The sequence below is a fragment of the Neomonachus schauinslandi genome, chromosome 10, assembly GCF_002201575.2.
Source record: "Neomonachus schauinslandi chromosome 10, ASM220157v2, whole genome shotgun sequence".
Classification (NCBI taxonomy): Eukaryota; Metazoa; Chordata; class Mammalia; order Carnivora; family Phocidae; genus Neomonachus; species Neomonachus schauinslandi.
The window spans coordinates 76,812,670-76,829,245 of NC_058412.1; the positions used below are offsets into that span (position 1 = coordinate 76,812,670).

Here is a 16,576-nt window from a genome sequence, read left to right on the forward strand (position 1 = left end):
ATACTTTACCTTGCTGAACATATGGATTATATATATTTATAATAGCTGTGTAACATCCTTTTCTACTAATTCCAGTATTTGTGTTATTTTAGGGTCTGTTTCTGTTGATCTGTTTTTCTTCTGGTTATGGGTCATATTTTCCTGCTTCTTTGCATGGCTGGTAATTTTTTACTGGAATGCAGACATTTTGAATTTTACATTCTTGGGTCCTGGATTTTGCTGTATTTTTAAAATACATGTTCTTTGATGCAGTTATGTTCCTTGGAATCACTTTGATCCTCTGGGGCTTGCTTTTAAGTTATGTTAACATAGATCTAGGTCAGCCTTTAGTCCAGGGCTAATTTGCTTCTACTACTAAGGCAATACCCTTATGAGGACTCTCCTTGATGTCCCATGTATTAAGGAGGCTTTCCCCCTCTGGTTGTTTGGAAGATGAAGTAGCCCTGTGTAAGCTCTGAGGTGTTTATCTACTTACTCCTTTATGGTGATTTGTTCCTTAGCTTTAGTAGTTTCTTCACATGCATGCCGTGATCATTACTTAGACAAAATCTTTAGGGTACTCTCTGCAGATGGCCAGAGCCCATTCTCTCTCCCCTTTTTTTCTCTCTTTCCCCATCCCTTCCCACCCTCTCTGCTTCTATGCAGCAACCTCTTCTTCGTTATTTTGCCTACAAATTCTAGTTGCTTAGCCTTGGTGAACTCTGAACTCAGTTTCAAGTATTTTTTCCATCTGCTCTGCTCCCTCCTCCAGGTCTTGGCTGAGGCTGTGAACTTAATTTACATCCTGTTATGGGAGCCTGAGTCCCAATCACAGAAGCAGTCCTGCTCATACAACTGTCTGATGCTTAGTTATTGTAGGGATCTGGTGTTGTTTGATATTGTCCATAAGCTTCACTGAAGCTTCAGGAATGTGCTGGCATTACTAACTTGACTGTAGTCAGCAGGGTTAAAAGAACAAATGGTCTGAAGTCATAACTGAGGAAGTAATTTACTTTTGGCTTTGGAACCCAGTATTGGATTTATTTTTCAGTCCTATTGATTTTCCTAGTTCTGTTTTACTTGGATTGATGATGGAGAAGTGGAGGGGGTTAGTGATGAGGGAGCCAGCCCAAATGTAGGATTTTCCACAGAAAACCCTCCAAATGAGTAATCTACTCCCAGAAGATTGTGCATAACCAACACAGCACAGCTTGGCCTTTGTAGATGTATTATTAAGTTCTTAGGAAGATGCTGACATTGCCCACAGGCTCTAAAAATTCACTTTCAACCTATTTCCTGCCTAGGATTAAGTGGCTACAGGATAGAAGTCAAATCCTCTTTGGAAAAGTACGTAATGATTGCATCTATGTCCTCATTGATACATCTCACTCAATGAAGAGCAAACTGGACTTGGTGAAGGACAAGATCATCCAGTTTATACAGGTTAGATGGAGCTGTCAGGTGCATGGATTTGGGGGCCTTTGTATCATGAATGCATCTGCAGCAGCCTTCACCTGCACTGGTTATGAGAGGTACACAGGTGAGGTTTGCACTCAGACATTCACAGGAAAGCCACCTTAGATAAAAGCTCCCTTTTGCCAGTTAGAGAATCATCAGTTCTCTTTCGCAGGCAGACCCTTCCTGTGGCAGGGTCCTTTCTGTAACACATGGGTTACTAAGGGAGTTTCGGTGTCCACTGCTTCATGTTTCCTCTGTCCTGAAACCTGTGGTGTGCACACATCTCCATTGTTTTCCAGATGCTCTTCAGCTCAGCATTTTTATTTTAATTTCCAGTATTTATTAGCAGTGTTGCATGCACTGGCCCCGGAACTGATGTGTGGGAGGAGTGTAGGCTGATGCTTAGGAGCTTCCAGTTCCTATTCCACCTGTGGTGCCTCCGACTGTGTGACCTAAAGCAGACTGCTCTCCTAACTGCTAGCCCCCACACCTACAGATGGGTATCCTGGTACTGTCGCTAATTAATGGCATTGGTGGGAGTGTTACCACAGAAGATCACTGCGGGGAGTGTTTGCGAGTACAAAATACAGGTTTTAATTTGAGAAGCCTGTACTGGAGAAATACGGGCTGGTAGAAGACAAGTGAATAGCCTTTACGAAAACTTGATTACCAAAACAGTGACACCATTTTGGATTTCTCTACTTTAAGCAGATTGCATTTCCTGTGAGTATGCGGTATACCATCAATGCTACTATTAAAGACAACAACTTTTAATGCCATATTATATATAAAAACTTATGCATGTGTGTAACATATGTAATATATTCATACATACATACATTTGTAAAGTGTAATCTCCAAACTGTGTAAATTTTATTTAAATATTTTTTGTACTGGAAAAGATTTTCTTTCGCATGTAATTTTTAGCTTCCAGAACTGAAAATAGATATAATAGTGACTAAAACTTATCAAACTGTGACCTGTCTTAACCTTTTCTTACATCTGAGTGGTGTTATGGTTAAATAATAATTCTCTCTTACAGGAACAGCTGAAATATAAAAGGAAATTCAATTTTGTGCAGTTTGACGCCCAAGCAGTTGCTTGGCAGGAAAAACTTGTTGAAATAAATGAAGATAATTTGAGAGGGGCTCAGTCCTGGGTTAGAGACATTCAGGTAAGAAAGATGGAGGCCGGGTCTGGGGGAAGAAGCCTGACTTGATCACCTACTGAGTTAATTCATGCCATGGAAGTTCTTGAGAAAGGGCTCTGAGTGCCAAGATGGCAGGGGTTTTGCACACTCATTTTGTTTACAATAGTCACATTCATCTAAGCTCATGAGTCACTATCTTAACATTTAGATAAGACTTTGTTCACAAGACACCATTTCCAGAGCTGCCGTTGGCTCAGATCTCAGCCCCTTTATGAAGATAAATTTCAAAATTTAATTTTTTTGTACTCAAACCTTCAGATTTGATCTTTCTGAGAGCTCGTTATTGTTTCAAGTATTATATTGCAGCTATTTTTGCCAGTGGATTTTGTTCCAAAGTAGTGAACTGGTGGAAACACACAGAGAGAAGCTGGAGAGAGAGGGCAGCAGCAAGATACAGTGAGAAAGTGAAATAAATTCTTCAGTGCTGCCTTTTACTTGGAGAACCTTAAAGCTACCCCTCTTGGCATTTACACAGACTACTAGGAAGGAATTTCCTTTCCTTAAATTTTCTCTTGTCTTGAGCTTATCTTAATTTTTTAAAAGTTCTTTTTCCAGAACCATATAGCATTCCAGATATTTGAGATATGCTAAAATTGAAACTAATGGCTCTTCTCAAAAAGTCAGATGTAGATCACAGACAGCTTTAAAATAGTTCAGTACCTGAGTTTAGAGTCCCAGATTTGACAGGGGGCCACAAATGGACACTAGTAAACCTCCTTGAATATTGCTTGTGCTGTCATTGGAATGTACCAAATTCCCTTGGGATTGGGTTTTTTAAAAAAATGGGAGAAGGGAGAAATAGATTCTGTAAGAAATAATGATGCCGGTAAGATCTTGATCTAACTGGCCACCTTATCCTGGGAAAGAATATCCAATTCATACCCAACTTGATAAATTTCCAGGATTAACCAGTGAAGTTACTTGAGATATATGCTCCCTCCTTTTACAGACCATAGGTAATAGTTAATTCAGAGCCCACTAATTTAGGGTTTGTCATGACAAGATATTATATATGTAATATCATTAGATAAAAACATTAATGGTGCTTCTTTATACAAAAATTACTAATGAGTAGAACCAGCCATCTAAATGGCTAAAAATCAAAGTATGATTCTGTTCTCTTCAAAAATCTTCATTGAAGCTCTCTTGCTCGCTTGCTGAATGTGCAAAATTTATTTTCAAGATGATCAGATTTCTCTATATTCTTTTGACTCTCTTGGCTCAGGAATCAATCCAGTGAATTCAGGACTACCACTCAGGTGTTCTGACAGTGCCATGTGCTGGTGTCAGAGCTGTAGCTCCTCGAGCAGGCATAGCCAGTCCTAGGGTCAGAGGAGCACAAGCTGGGGGCGGGGTCTGGGCCAAGGCTCCTGGGGGCGCAGGGAGGGAGCAGGTGCAAAAGAGGCACTAACTCCTGACTATCTTTCATGTGATTTTTAGTCTGGCTTTCTCCTAGCTTTTCTACCATCTTTTCAACATTCCCTGAACAGTGGGCTTGTCAACAAGACTATTGAGATGGGGCTCAGAAAGAAGAGTTGTACTGTTTATCATCTGAGCTACATTTCTGCTGCCCAAATGTTGAAGGAGTTTTTTGGTGTGTGTGTTTTTAACTTTTTAATTTTAAATCATTTTAGTCCTACAAAAGGGTGGCAGAGATAGTACAGAGGGTGCCTGTATTACCCTTCAGCCAGCTTCCCTAATGTTAACATCTGACATAGCCATAGTTCAATTGCCAAAGCTAAGAAAATCTCAGGGGGCACCTGGCTGGCTCAGTCCGTATAGCATGGGACTCTTGATCACAGGATCCTGAGTTCGAGCCCCATGTTAGTTTTAGAGCCTACTTAAAAAAAAAAAAAAAAAAAGTCTATTTAAACAAAACAAAAACAAAAACTAAGAAAATCACATTGCTTCATTCACAGACTTCATTCAGAGTTCATTAGTCTTTTTACTAATGTTACTGTTCTGTTCCAAGATTCAATCCAGGGTCCCACATTGCATTTATTTATTTATTTATTTATTTTTAAAGATTTTATTTATTTATTTGAGACGGAGAGAATGAGAGACAGAGAGCATGAGAGGGAGGAGGGTCAGAGGGAGAAGCAGACTCCCTGCCGAGCAGGGAGCCCGATGCGGGACTCGATCCCGGGACTCCAGGATCATGACCTGAGCCGAAGGCAGTCGCTTAACCAACTGAGCCACTCAGGCGCCCACATTTATTTATTTTTTTAATTTATTTATTATCGAAATATAGTTGACATACAGTTTTATATTAGTTTCAGGTGTACAACATAATGATTCGACAATTCTATACATTACTCAGTGCTCCCCACGGTAAGTGTAGTCACCATCTGTCACCATGCGATATTATTACAATATTATTGACTATATTACCTCTGCTGTACTTTTCATCCCCATGACTTATTTATTTGATAACTGGAAGTTTCTACCTCTTAATCCCCTTCTCCTCTTTCACTCATCCCCCCAGATTACATTTAGTTCCAGAGTCTCCTCAGTCTCTTCCAGTCTGTAACATGTCCTCAGTGATTCCTCGTCTTTCATGACTTTGACGCTTTTGAAGAGTATTGATCAGGTGTTTTGAAGAATGTCTTTCAATTTAGATTTATCTCATGCTTTCTCATAGTTAGATTGGAGTTAGAATACCACAGAGGAGATGCGTCCTCCTCAGTGCATCATGTTGAGTAGTGTATGATGTTGATATGCCTTAATACTTGTGATGTTAACTTTGAGATTTGGGTAAGGTGGCATCTGCCAGGTTGTTCCCCTGTAAAGTTACTATTTTTTTCTTTTTATAGATAAGACATGTTTTGGATGAGATACTTTGAGGCTATACACATATCCTTTGTTTCTTAAACATTTACCCACTAATTTTAGCATTCAGTGGTAGGTCTTCTCTACAAAATTATTACTGTGCTGTTCTAATGGTGACTTTCTGTTTCCTCCATTCCTTTTACATTTATGTGTTAGAATTCTTCTGTAACTGAGTTTCCCCTTTCTCCCTTTTATTTATTCATCAATCATATTTATTTCATTATGGACTCATGAATATTGATTTACTCTTTCAGTAATAATACTATTGCTATTTATTTTGTTACTAAGCTTGTTCCCACTTTGGCCACTGGGGACTCTTTTAGGTTGCCCCCTGTGTCCTTCACATATGCATCTAGCTTTTCTTTTTCTTGAATACTTCCTTACTTTCTGGCTCTATGAGATGTTTCATGATCATCTTCTAGTTTCCTAGCCTCAACCCTGGAGTTTACCACATCTCCAAAGAACCCTTGTTTCTTTTATTAGAGAATGGTGTTTATAAACCAAAATCTGGGCATTGAGGTATGCTTATTGCTGCTACTGAACTCACTGCTTCTAGGTCCTCTCAGTGGAGAGAGATGGGAAATATATGTATAATATCCCATCTGTGCATAAGCGGCTATATTCCTGTATCTATTTATCTGTATTTTCATTAAAGAAGAAAAATAAAACCATGAGTTTATACTAATACCTCTTGCACCCATCCACAACCAAGGATTTATTTGTCATGAATGTATTTCCTTATTTGTAACTTCTTTGCCCATGAAAAACCTGATTATCGCTATCTGTAATGTATTTACTTTTTTGTTCAACCCTAGTATACATATAAAGTAGTTTCAGAATTTCTAACCCATACTCTGAGAAACAAACTAATCAGCTGGAGTGCACTGTTTACACATAATTCTTTCTCTCTTTAGCCTGACAGTTTCCAGTCAAAAAAACTGTTTTCTAAAGTTATTAAGTCAGGTACTTTTTTACCCAACTACTTCAGTGTGGTTATGTCATTCATTAGTACGTTAGTTCCCCCATATCCTAGTTGAATTGTATTTTAATTTGTACACAGCACTCTTGTTGGTGTGTAGATCTATGGGTCTTGACAAATGCAGAGAGTCATGTATTTACACCTCTCTGACCAAAGGCACTGGGAAAAGGTAGGCCCAACAGAGATCTAGTGAGAATCCCCAAACTCAACTCCACTCCACAACCCAGGCCCTGGCACATAGTCCAGTTCATTGGAAGCAGTGGCGATAGTATAGCCATGGCTATCCCAGTCCCTGTTCTTCAACTCAGATCCTATCAAGGGGTCTAGTCTGCCGGCAGCGGCAAAAGCAGCAAAGCTCCAGCAGCCCAGTTGCCATTTCACAACCCAAATCTGGAGGGCAGTCTGATCCACTAGAAACAATGGCAGCAGTAAGGTCTTCGGCCACCCTTGCCCCCCATGCCACAGCACTGTACGAGTGGTCTGATTGTTGGCAGCAGCAACAATAGCAACATCCCAGGCTGTCTCACACTGCACTCCACGCCTGGGGTACGGGCAGGTGATCCCATACAGCTGTAGCAGTGGCAGCAGCAAAGCCTGGGGCATTTCTAAAACCAGGTCACCTGTAGGTGGCATGACCTGCTAGCAACAGCAAAGTCCCTGATTGTCCCAGCTTCACAACTGGGGCACCAATGGGAAGTCCAATCCTGCAACAACAACAAAGGCAAAGCTTTGTGTCTTCTTGCTCTCAACTCAGCAGTATAAATAGAGTCAGGCTCAGCAGCTTCTGCTTGTATACCCCAGAAGGTCACCTAGCACCATTAGGCAGCCCAGAGACGTGCCTTTCCTGGGCTTCCTACAGACAGCACCAAATAGGAACTGAGTGGGAGCTCCAGCAGCACAAGAAGAACAAAGCAGACCAGAATAGGATTGCATGGGGTAGAAAATTAAATTGTCATTGGAACTAAAGCCCACAAACATAGGCTAAAATAAACATGCTAAACTTGAACAGGGTGACTGCCTGCTAAATGACATTTAAATGGGAATAATCTCCTAATATAGTAACCAAATTGTCCAGGACATAAAAAAATCACTCATCATACCAAGATCCAAGAAATCCACATTTGACTGAGAAGAGCAATCAACTGATGCCAGTACCAACAGAGCCTCAGGGATCTCTGGGACAGTAAAAAAGAGGTAATATTCATACCATCAGAATTCTAGAAAAGAGTGTGGGACTGAAAAAGTATTCAAAGAAGTAATGGCTAAAAGCTCCCCAAATTTGGTTGACAACATAAAAAGTACAATTCAAGAACCTAAGCAAACCCCAAATAGGTAAAACCAAAGAAATCCATACCATGACACATTATATTTAATCTTCTGAAAACTAAAGACAAAGAAAAATCCTGAAAATAGCCAAAGAGAAATGACACATAAACTATAAAGGAATACCAATTCAAATGACAGCAGTTTCTCATCTGAAACCATGAGACCAGAAGGAAGTGGCACAACATTTTTCAAGTGCTGAAAGAAAAGAACTGTAAGCCATGAATCATCTTTCTGGTGAAAATATCCTCAGGATTGAAGGAGAAGGAAAACAACAAGAATTTGATGCTGGGAGACATATCCTTAAAGAATGGCTAATGGAAGCTCTCCAAATAGGAAGAAAGCTTGGACCTTCAGAAGTAAAGGAAGAACAGTAGGATGGGTATATAAAAGTAAACATAGCAGAGAATCTGTAACCTTATGAGTTGCTTTAATCATGTTTTATGGTTCAAGCAAAAGTTTAACACCATCTAATATGGTGTATAATAAATATAGAGGAAGTACTTCAGACAAGGGACCTACATGGAAAGGATAGTTTGAAGTGGTAAACCATCAGTATCAGGAGGCTGTGATAAGTTACACATATGCATAAGAAAATACCTAGAGCAACCATGAAGCCCACTACATAAGGGAACACACTCAAAAACATTACAAATAAATCAGAATAGAACACTAAAAAAATGTTCAAATAATCCATGGGAAGGAAAGGAAAAATAAGGTACATGAGAAACAGAGGAAATACACAGAAAACAAAAAATGGGAAGCTTAATTAAATATCAGTAATTACATGTAAATGGTCTAAATATACCAATTACATGACAGAGACTGGAGAGTAGACAAAAACATGATCCAACTCTATGTGGTCTGTAAGAAGCTCCCTTCAAAAGTAACACACAGGTTGAAAGTAGAAGGATGGAAAAGATATATACACACTAATTTTTTAAAATCTGGAGTAAATATGTTAATATCACATAAAGTAGACATTAAAGCAAAGAGAACTACTAGAGACTTAACATGATAATAAAAAGATCAACCCAACAAGAGGATAACAATCCTAGCTATACTCGTGGTGAACACAGCACATACAAACTTGTCCAGTCATGGTGTTATACCCCTGAAACTAATGTAACATTGTGTGTTAGCTATACTTTAATTGAGAAAAAAGAAGACAACAATCCTAAATGTGTATGCACCAAACAACAAAGCTTCAAAATACATGGACCAAAACCTGATGGAGTCAAAAGAAATGATAGACAAATACAGCAATTCTACTTGGGGACTTTGGTACCCCAGTCTTAGCAGTTAATAGCACTATTGAACAGTCATCAGGGATTTGGAAGAACTGAACAACACCTTCAACTAACAATATCTAATTAACATTTATAGAACGCTCCACCCGCCAACAGAATACATATTCTTTTCCAACAAACATTGACCATTCACATAAATAGACCATATCTTGAGTCATAAAACAACCCTTAACAAATTTAAAAGAATTGAAATCATACAGTATTGAGTCACAGATGTCTTCTGACTGTAGTGGAATCAAACTAGAAATCAATAACAGACACCATGAAAATCTCAGAACACTTGGAAATTAAAGAACAGGCTTTAAATAATTCACAAATCAGGGGTGCCTGGGTGGCTCAGTCTTTGGGCGTCTGCCTTCGGCTCAGGTCATGATCCCAGGGTCCTGGGATTGAGCGCCGCATTGGGCTCCCTGCTCTGCAGGAGGCCTGCTTCTCCCTCTCCCACTCCCCCTGCTTGTGTTCCTGCTCATGCTCTCTCTCTCTCTGTGTCAAATAAATAAATTTAAAAAAAATCTTTAAATAATTCGTAGATCAGAAAGGAAATCACAGAGAAAATTCAAAATTTCATAGAATTAGGGACACCTGAGTGGCTCAGTCGGTTAAGCATGTGCCTACGGCTCAGGTCATGATCCCAGGGTCCTGGAATTGAGTCCTACATCAGGCTCCCTGCTCAGTGGGGAATCTGCTTCTGCCTCTGCCCCTCCCCTCCAGTCGTGTTCTCTCTCTGGCTCTCTCTCTCTCTCAAATAAATAAGATCTTTTAAAAAAAATTTCATAAAGTTTAATGAAAAGTAAGCAAAACATGAAAATGTGTGGAATGCAGCTAATACAGTGCTGAGAAGGAATTTAATGCACTAAAAGCCTACATTAAAAAAGAGGAAATGATTTCAAATCAATAATCTGTGTTCTTATGTCAAGAACCTCTGGTCTATCTTTTCATGAATGTTTATATAGGGGACAGCCTTGGAAAGTAGCAAAAGGTGGAGTGCTTATTGTCCAGTATAAAGATAGTATCTAACTCCAGAGCAAAGGACAAGCATGCTTACAGTCCATTATAGAATATTCAGTTTTCCTAAGTTCAGGGTCCCTCTCCTTTAACAGAACCTACTGTGTGTGCAAGTGTCACTTAACCCTCTTCCCATTACCCTATGGGAATTGGAACTCAGGAAACTGGTGCACAAACCACCCCCAACCCCCCCGACATTCTGGCTACTGTTGTTGCTGTGAGTAGTAAAGTCCTTTGTTGGTGACCCAGAAGTCTTGGATCTTCTGCCAGCACCCATGTTAGTTTGCAAGTAAGGTAAAATCTCAGGCCCTTCACAGCTTTTGATGTATATTCATGTAAAAACCTGCAAGCAAACGTTTGTAACAGCTTTATTTGTAAATGCTCAAAATGGGAAATGACACAGATGTCCTTCAACAGGGAATGGATAAACAGTTTTACATCCATACAATGATGGATGCTACTCATTCATAAAAAGGAACAAACTCTCGATTCATGAAATAGCTTGGGTAAATCTTAAATGCGCTTTGGTAAGTGAAAGAGGCTCAACCCAAAAGGCTATATACTGTGAGGAGGAGGGAGAGGTTGAAGTTCAGCTTCCCCACTTGGACTCTGAGGGGTAGAGCACCTCGAAACTGCTGGGTAGGAGTGGACACGGTCGGGCAGGGAGGACTTGTTACACTTGGTGGGGGTGAGAGTCTTGGCTCACCACTTGGCCACCACCCTGGTAGGAGCGTCAGGGCATTTTATTTTATTTATCCTACTTGACCTTCTTGGGTCCATGGGTTTATGTCTGTCATTGTTTTTGGAAAATTCTCAGCCCCTTTTTCAGTTATTTCTCCTATCCTGTTTTCTTTGTTGTGTTTCCAGTTATGCACATGTCAGACCATTTGATATCATCCCACAGCCCTTTGATGCGTTTTGATTACTCTTTGTATTCATCTGCATTACTGTTTTTTTTTTTTTAATTTCATTACTGTGTTTTTGATGTTTAGTGTTTCCATTCAGTTATTTCTTAAGGTTTTCATCCCTCTGCTGAAATTACCCATCTGGTCTCCAGCGTTGTTCACCTTTGCCATTAGAAATTTTAATGTATTAATCACAGTTCTTTTAAATTTTCTTTCAGATAGTTTCAGCATCTGTGTCATACCTGATGACACTTTTATATCTTGGTAGTATGTTGTTTCTTTCCTTTTAGCATGCTTACTTTTTTTGTTGTTGTTCTTAAAAACTAGACATCACATGTAGTATATAGACACTGAAATAAATATTATTTATGTCTGGAAATGAGCATACCTTTCTTTTTTGGGGGAGAGGCATAAATTTAATCTAATCCAGAGCTGGGCTAGGTTTGAGGTTTGTTTGTTACTGTTACCTCCAGTGCACATTCCCCTCAAATTCTTGTGGTGGTACTTGGCTTAGGGTCGGGGATGATGTCCTAGAGACTTATTCTTCACTGTCTGCTCCGCTCTCAGATTTTAATTTTCCCTTCACAATGGGCCTCAGAGAGAGTCTGTCTCTTTACAAGTTCCTTGCTAGTTAGGGTTCGTAGGGTAGTGCTGGGGTGGGTGTTCTCATCTTAGGCAGGCTGGTGTCCCAGAGGCTCAGGGGTGTGTTCCTCTCAGTAGTTCTGAGCCCAGCACCTAGCCTTGCTCCTTTTCCAGGTGTGGAGGGTTTGGTTTTTCCCCCTTTCCTTCCCTCTGCTGTCCTGGATTTTCACCAGTGTCCTACGGGTGACTGTGTTCCTTGCCCCCCTCCCGCACCCCCCCACATTCACACATTAGGGCTTTTATTCTGAAGGTGAGATGGAACATAAGAGTTCCTGTGTCACTGTTCTTCCCCAGTTGTGCTCCATGAAGAAGACTTTCTTGGGCCAGTCTTTTCTGTGAGCACCCTGTGGGCTTTATGGTGAAAAAGCCTTCAAGAGAATGCAGATTTCCCGTCTATTGGTGGCCTGCGGACCTTTACCTTCTCACCAATATATATCTGGCTAGCCTCTACCAGTTCGCCAATCCCCCCAGGCAAACTCTTCTTACTAGTGTCTGCTGCATCTCATGCCAAGGAGCAGTGTTTGCATCTAACTGGTCTCTGCACGGGCCTGTCTTCACATTTGGGGCCAGCTAGTTGCCCTGCGACCTGAGCACTCTGATGAGCATAACGAAAGGCATTTACTTGTTGTTTGTCTGGCTTCTTTTTGTTCTAAGTTTGGCAGTGACACTCTGGCCAGTGCTCTATATCCTTGGGCAGAAACTGCAGGGGTTTTAAAAACACGGTTTCTTTGCTCTACCCCGGATGGCCGATGTTACCATGCTCACGTTTGAATAAATCCCGGTTTGCCCTGCCAGGCTTGTATTCAGACTGTATATGTAAGCTGTGTTGACAGCCGACTGAATAGTAACAGAGTTAGTGCCTCACACAGAAAGACACAAAGATGAACTTGCATTAAGAGCTATGTCATCAGGACAGGAAAGCCATAGTCCTGGCTTCTAGCAGTCCTGGAATTGTCTTGATAGAGGCTTTTCTGGCACACCCAGGGATTTGGCTCCTTGGAATTATTGGGTTTAAATTATTATCTCAATATAATTTTATCTTTTATTTCACAAGTATTTTTCTCTTTTTTTTTGGAAGCAGAAAATAAATAACAGTTGTTTGTGAGATTTTTCTTGAGATTCAAGTATGTACTTGATATCCCTCTCTCTCTTCTTTGTAGATCGGAAGTTCCACAAACACCCTGCATGCCCTGCAAATTGCTTTTGCCGATGAAGAAACACAAGTAATCTACCTTTTGACAGATGGGAGACCTGATCAGGTACTTACCAAAGTTGGGAACAAAAAGGGAGTCACCAGTACCCTGGAAGCAAATGCCGAGAATGGGGTTGAGGGACATTTTCAACTGCTTGAAACAGCTTGTAAAGCTGTTGAGAGATGTTTCCTTGGCTTAGGGACCCAGAACTGAGGTGACAAAATACACTGAGGAATTCCTTTGCTGAAATGCGGAGGAGAATTTATGTGACAGCAAGTGTTGTCTGGTTCATGTGCCACACACCCACAGGCCTGGAGACCAACCCCATGAAAGGAGTTATCCACCTTTTCATTGAGGACTGGTTTATATTTTGTTACAAACTAAGAGTAAGGAGATTCTTTTTGATTTTTTTTTCCTTTGGGGACTCCAAATCTAAACATGTCACTGCACAACATCCTTGGTTTTACCCCTAATTTTAACTTAGTAATCATTTAAACAAAAGCATGCCTTTCTAGTGAAATGTTCTTTGTTTTGCTTAGCCTGACTGGAAAATATTTGAAAAGTTTTAGTGGCGTCTGTTCATCTTCTTTTGAGCTTTGTGAATGAAAGACTAATGCTCTGGGCATTAAATAAACATATGGATTTGCAGGCCAGTACAATGTAAATTAACCACTGAAGTGAATTAGTATCAACTTTCATCCTTCATTGTGAGGTTTTTGCATGTGAAGAGTGCTAGGCAAATACTGTAAAATATCCTGCCTCAAATGGTCCAGGGCTTAAATAGTAAAGCAACTGGATTTTATTACAGCATTAGATTTATGGCAGAGAAGTTATATGTAAAGTGAAATTTTGGATGATTTTCCTATCAACTTCACTATGCTTTCTATTCAAAACCAATTTATTGTGCCTTGCTTATGTTCCATGTGGGGTGCCAAGGTTTGAGGCTACAAACATGAATAGTATTTTACCCCTGCCTTAGGGGTATTTACACTTTGGAGGATATGCTAGACATGTATGGTTAACTCTGATCTGACACAGGGTGTGGGGTTGTCTGTGCTATGAGATGTCTGGGAGCAGAGTGATGAATATTGCTGTACAAGATGGAGAGAAGGCTGGGGAAGGTTCCACTAAGGAGGGGATATTTGAACTGTGTCTGGAAAGAGGAGAAAGAATTTTCTAAACAGAGGAGATTACTGGTATCCTGGGCAGAAGGAACAGAGGTGTGGAAATATGTGGGCTGCCCAGAGAAACAATCTGAGAGCAAGGGCAATGACGGAAGAGTGTTGGGTTGAAGCTGGAAAGTTTGGTTGGGGGAGATTGTCCTTGATGGCCACCTGGAATGAGTGGGTAGGCTTTACTACAGTTGGGGGGGAGCTCAGTGGGGCAGGTGGTCCCATTCCCATTTAGGCACATGTCAGGTAGGAAACAAATGTAGAAGAGAGGACTCTCCTCAGAGAGGAGATGATAGAGTAGCATCAAAGGACTTGGTGACCAGTTTGGGAGCAGAGGAGGACAGAGTGAGGAGAAGATGGGGGCAAGAGAAAAAGGAATCACGATGTGACTGATTTCTGGGTTATAATTATATTAGTAACTGACTTAAATTTAAATTTGAAGAAGGAACAAGCTTGGGAGTTGCTGGTGGAAGAAGTCGAGTTTGAGCACCTATAGTCCATGGATGTCCAGAGGCCCCTAGAAATATGGGGCTGGTGTTTGGGGAAGATGGGGGCTAGAGATTCTGATTTGAAAGTCATCTGGACAAGGGGTCTTTACCTTTTTAATAAACTCTTACTGATTTCACTGTTTGCACTGTAGGCCATTTAGAAAATATAGATAAGCATATAAGCATAAAAAAGAAGAAAGTTTAACTCAGTCTGTGTTATGCATTTTTTTTGCAAGTCATGAGAAATTCTTTCAAAACATCATTCTCAATGACTGCATCATATTCCATTATATAGATTTAATATAACTTCTACCTTGGAAATTAATTTTGTTTATTTAATTTTTGAATAGTAATACATTCACATGGTATAAATTACAAAGGTACAAAAGGGTATGCAGAGAAGATTCTCACTCCTACCTCCTATTCACTAGCTAAGAGGCAATGTATGTTACCAATTTCTTATATCTTCTTTCAGAGACTGTTATGCAAGCAGAAATGTGTTTTTATATATTCTCTTTTATAAATATATAAATGATGCTGTATTACACACATGATTTTACACCTTTATTAATAAAACAATATGCCTTGAAAATTGCTTAATATATATAGAACTTCCTCTTTTTTTTTTTTTTTTTTTATAGCTGCCTAGTATTCCTAGAGATGGACATTGAGGTTGTTTTCAGTCTTTCTGTTATACACTATGTTGCAAAAGTAGCTGTGCACAGACGTTTTGCATATATGTATATCTGTAGCATATAGTCTGAGAAGTAGACTTAGTCCAAAGGTATGCATTTTGATAGATACTGCCAAATAGTCCCCCCAGGAGGTATGGACCAATTAACACTCCTGTTAGCTGTGTATTGGGAAGGATTCTTGATCCACAGTGCACCATGTACTTCTGAGAGTCTGGAATCTCCCAAGAGTGTATACAAAATGTACTTGTACATTTCTCTGGGGAGAATAGCCCTCCCTAGCTTTCACCAGAGGGTCTCTGGTCTGCTTAGAGATTAAGAACTGTGGATACAGATGATAATCGGAATCAGAAATATACAGGCCACCTGAAAAGTAATTTATAAACTTCTAGTTAGGCACTTTGTGTTCATATCTGCCTTTTCTCACATGCAGTCCATTTCTTCTGCATTGTCCCTCAGATTCTCTCCAAAAAGCAAATGAATATTTGGTATTCGTGTTCTGTGTAGAGGACATTAAGATGTATCACTCGATCTCCATTTCTTTTTGAATTTTCACTGACTTTGTAGGACCTGAATATGTTAAGGCCGGTGCTATTATTCCCAATATTCAGCAAAATTTTCTGCTTGAAAGGACACACAGAGGTGATGTTCAGGATTTAATTCCATAGATACCAGCTTACTGCTTATTTAGAAATGTCCAGGGAAGAATTTCATAGCAAGATAAGTCTTAAATTAACCAAGTTAAAAGAATTCTAGTAATATTAGTCATCATTAAAATGGAATTGCTAGGTGTCCTTCGGTGGGCATCTCTCGGTGTGAATGGACACAGCCCCGCACAGTCTTTGGCTGCATTTTGAGGCTTCTTTGAAGTTAGGAACTTACCTAGCAGGAATCGGGAAAATGGGAGTGAGGAAGGCTTCTGCACCATTCTAAACAAAAATGAATGGGTAAAGCTTAATATGAGCTGGGCAAGGGGTGGGAGCACAGAGAAGGCACGGGTGAGCCGCCTGCACAGACGAACCTCCTTCAGGAGAAGTTAGGAGAGGTAGGAGAACCTATCCCTGCCGTTCTTGCCACCCCAAGTTGACATTTGTGGTGAAAGGGTCATCTGGCTGCACATCTGTTTAGATTCAGAGAGGAGGGAACTGGGGAGAGTCTCTCAGCTATGCTGCTTGGCCTCATTTAGGGACTGAAGGGACTTCTGTGGGGAACATATGAAGGAGTCCTGGGCTGAGAAAGGCTTCTTCAGTGGTGTGTAGGAGTTACACAGGGAGAAGGCCCACTACTTTCTAGTAACAGAGCTACTAGAGTGAGTGGCTGGAAGGAGTCAGGGTCAGCGAGGCTGGTGTGGTAAAAGGTGTACTTCCAGGTTCTGAGTCTCCTCTTCAAAG

At 40.3% G+C, this 16,576-nt stretch overlaps 1 protein-coding gene across 1 annotated transcript in view; it reads left to right on the forward strand.

Annotated features, from left to right (window-relative positions):
* VWA3B (von Willebrand factor A domain containing 3B) overlaps nt 1-16,576 on the forward strand; it is a 208,277-nt gene that overhangs the window by 93,829 nt on the left and 97,872 nt on the right. Inside the window, exons 10-12 of the mRNA XM_021701230.1 lie at nt 1,284-1,422; nt 2,480-2,611; nt 12,801-12,899. Coding sequence (XP_021556905.1) covers nt 1,284-1,422; nt 2,480-2,611; nt 12,801-12,899 — 370 coding nt within the window. The remainder of the gene's footprint in view (nt 1-1,283; nt 1,423-2,479; nt 2,612-12,800; nt 12,900-16,576) is intronic.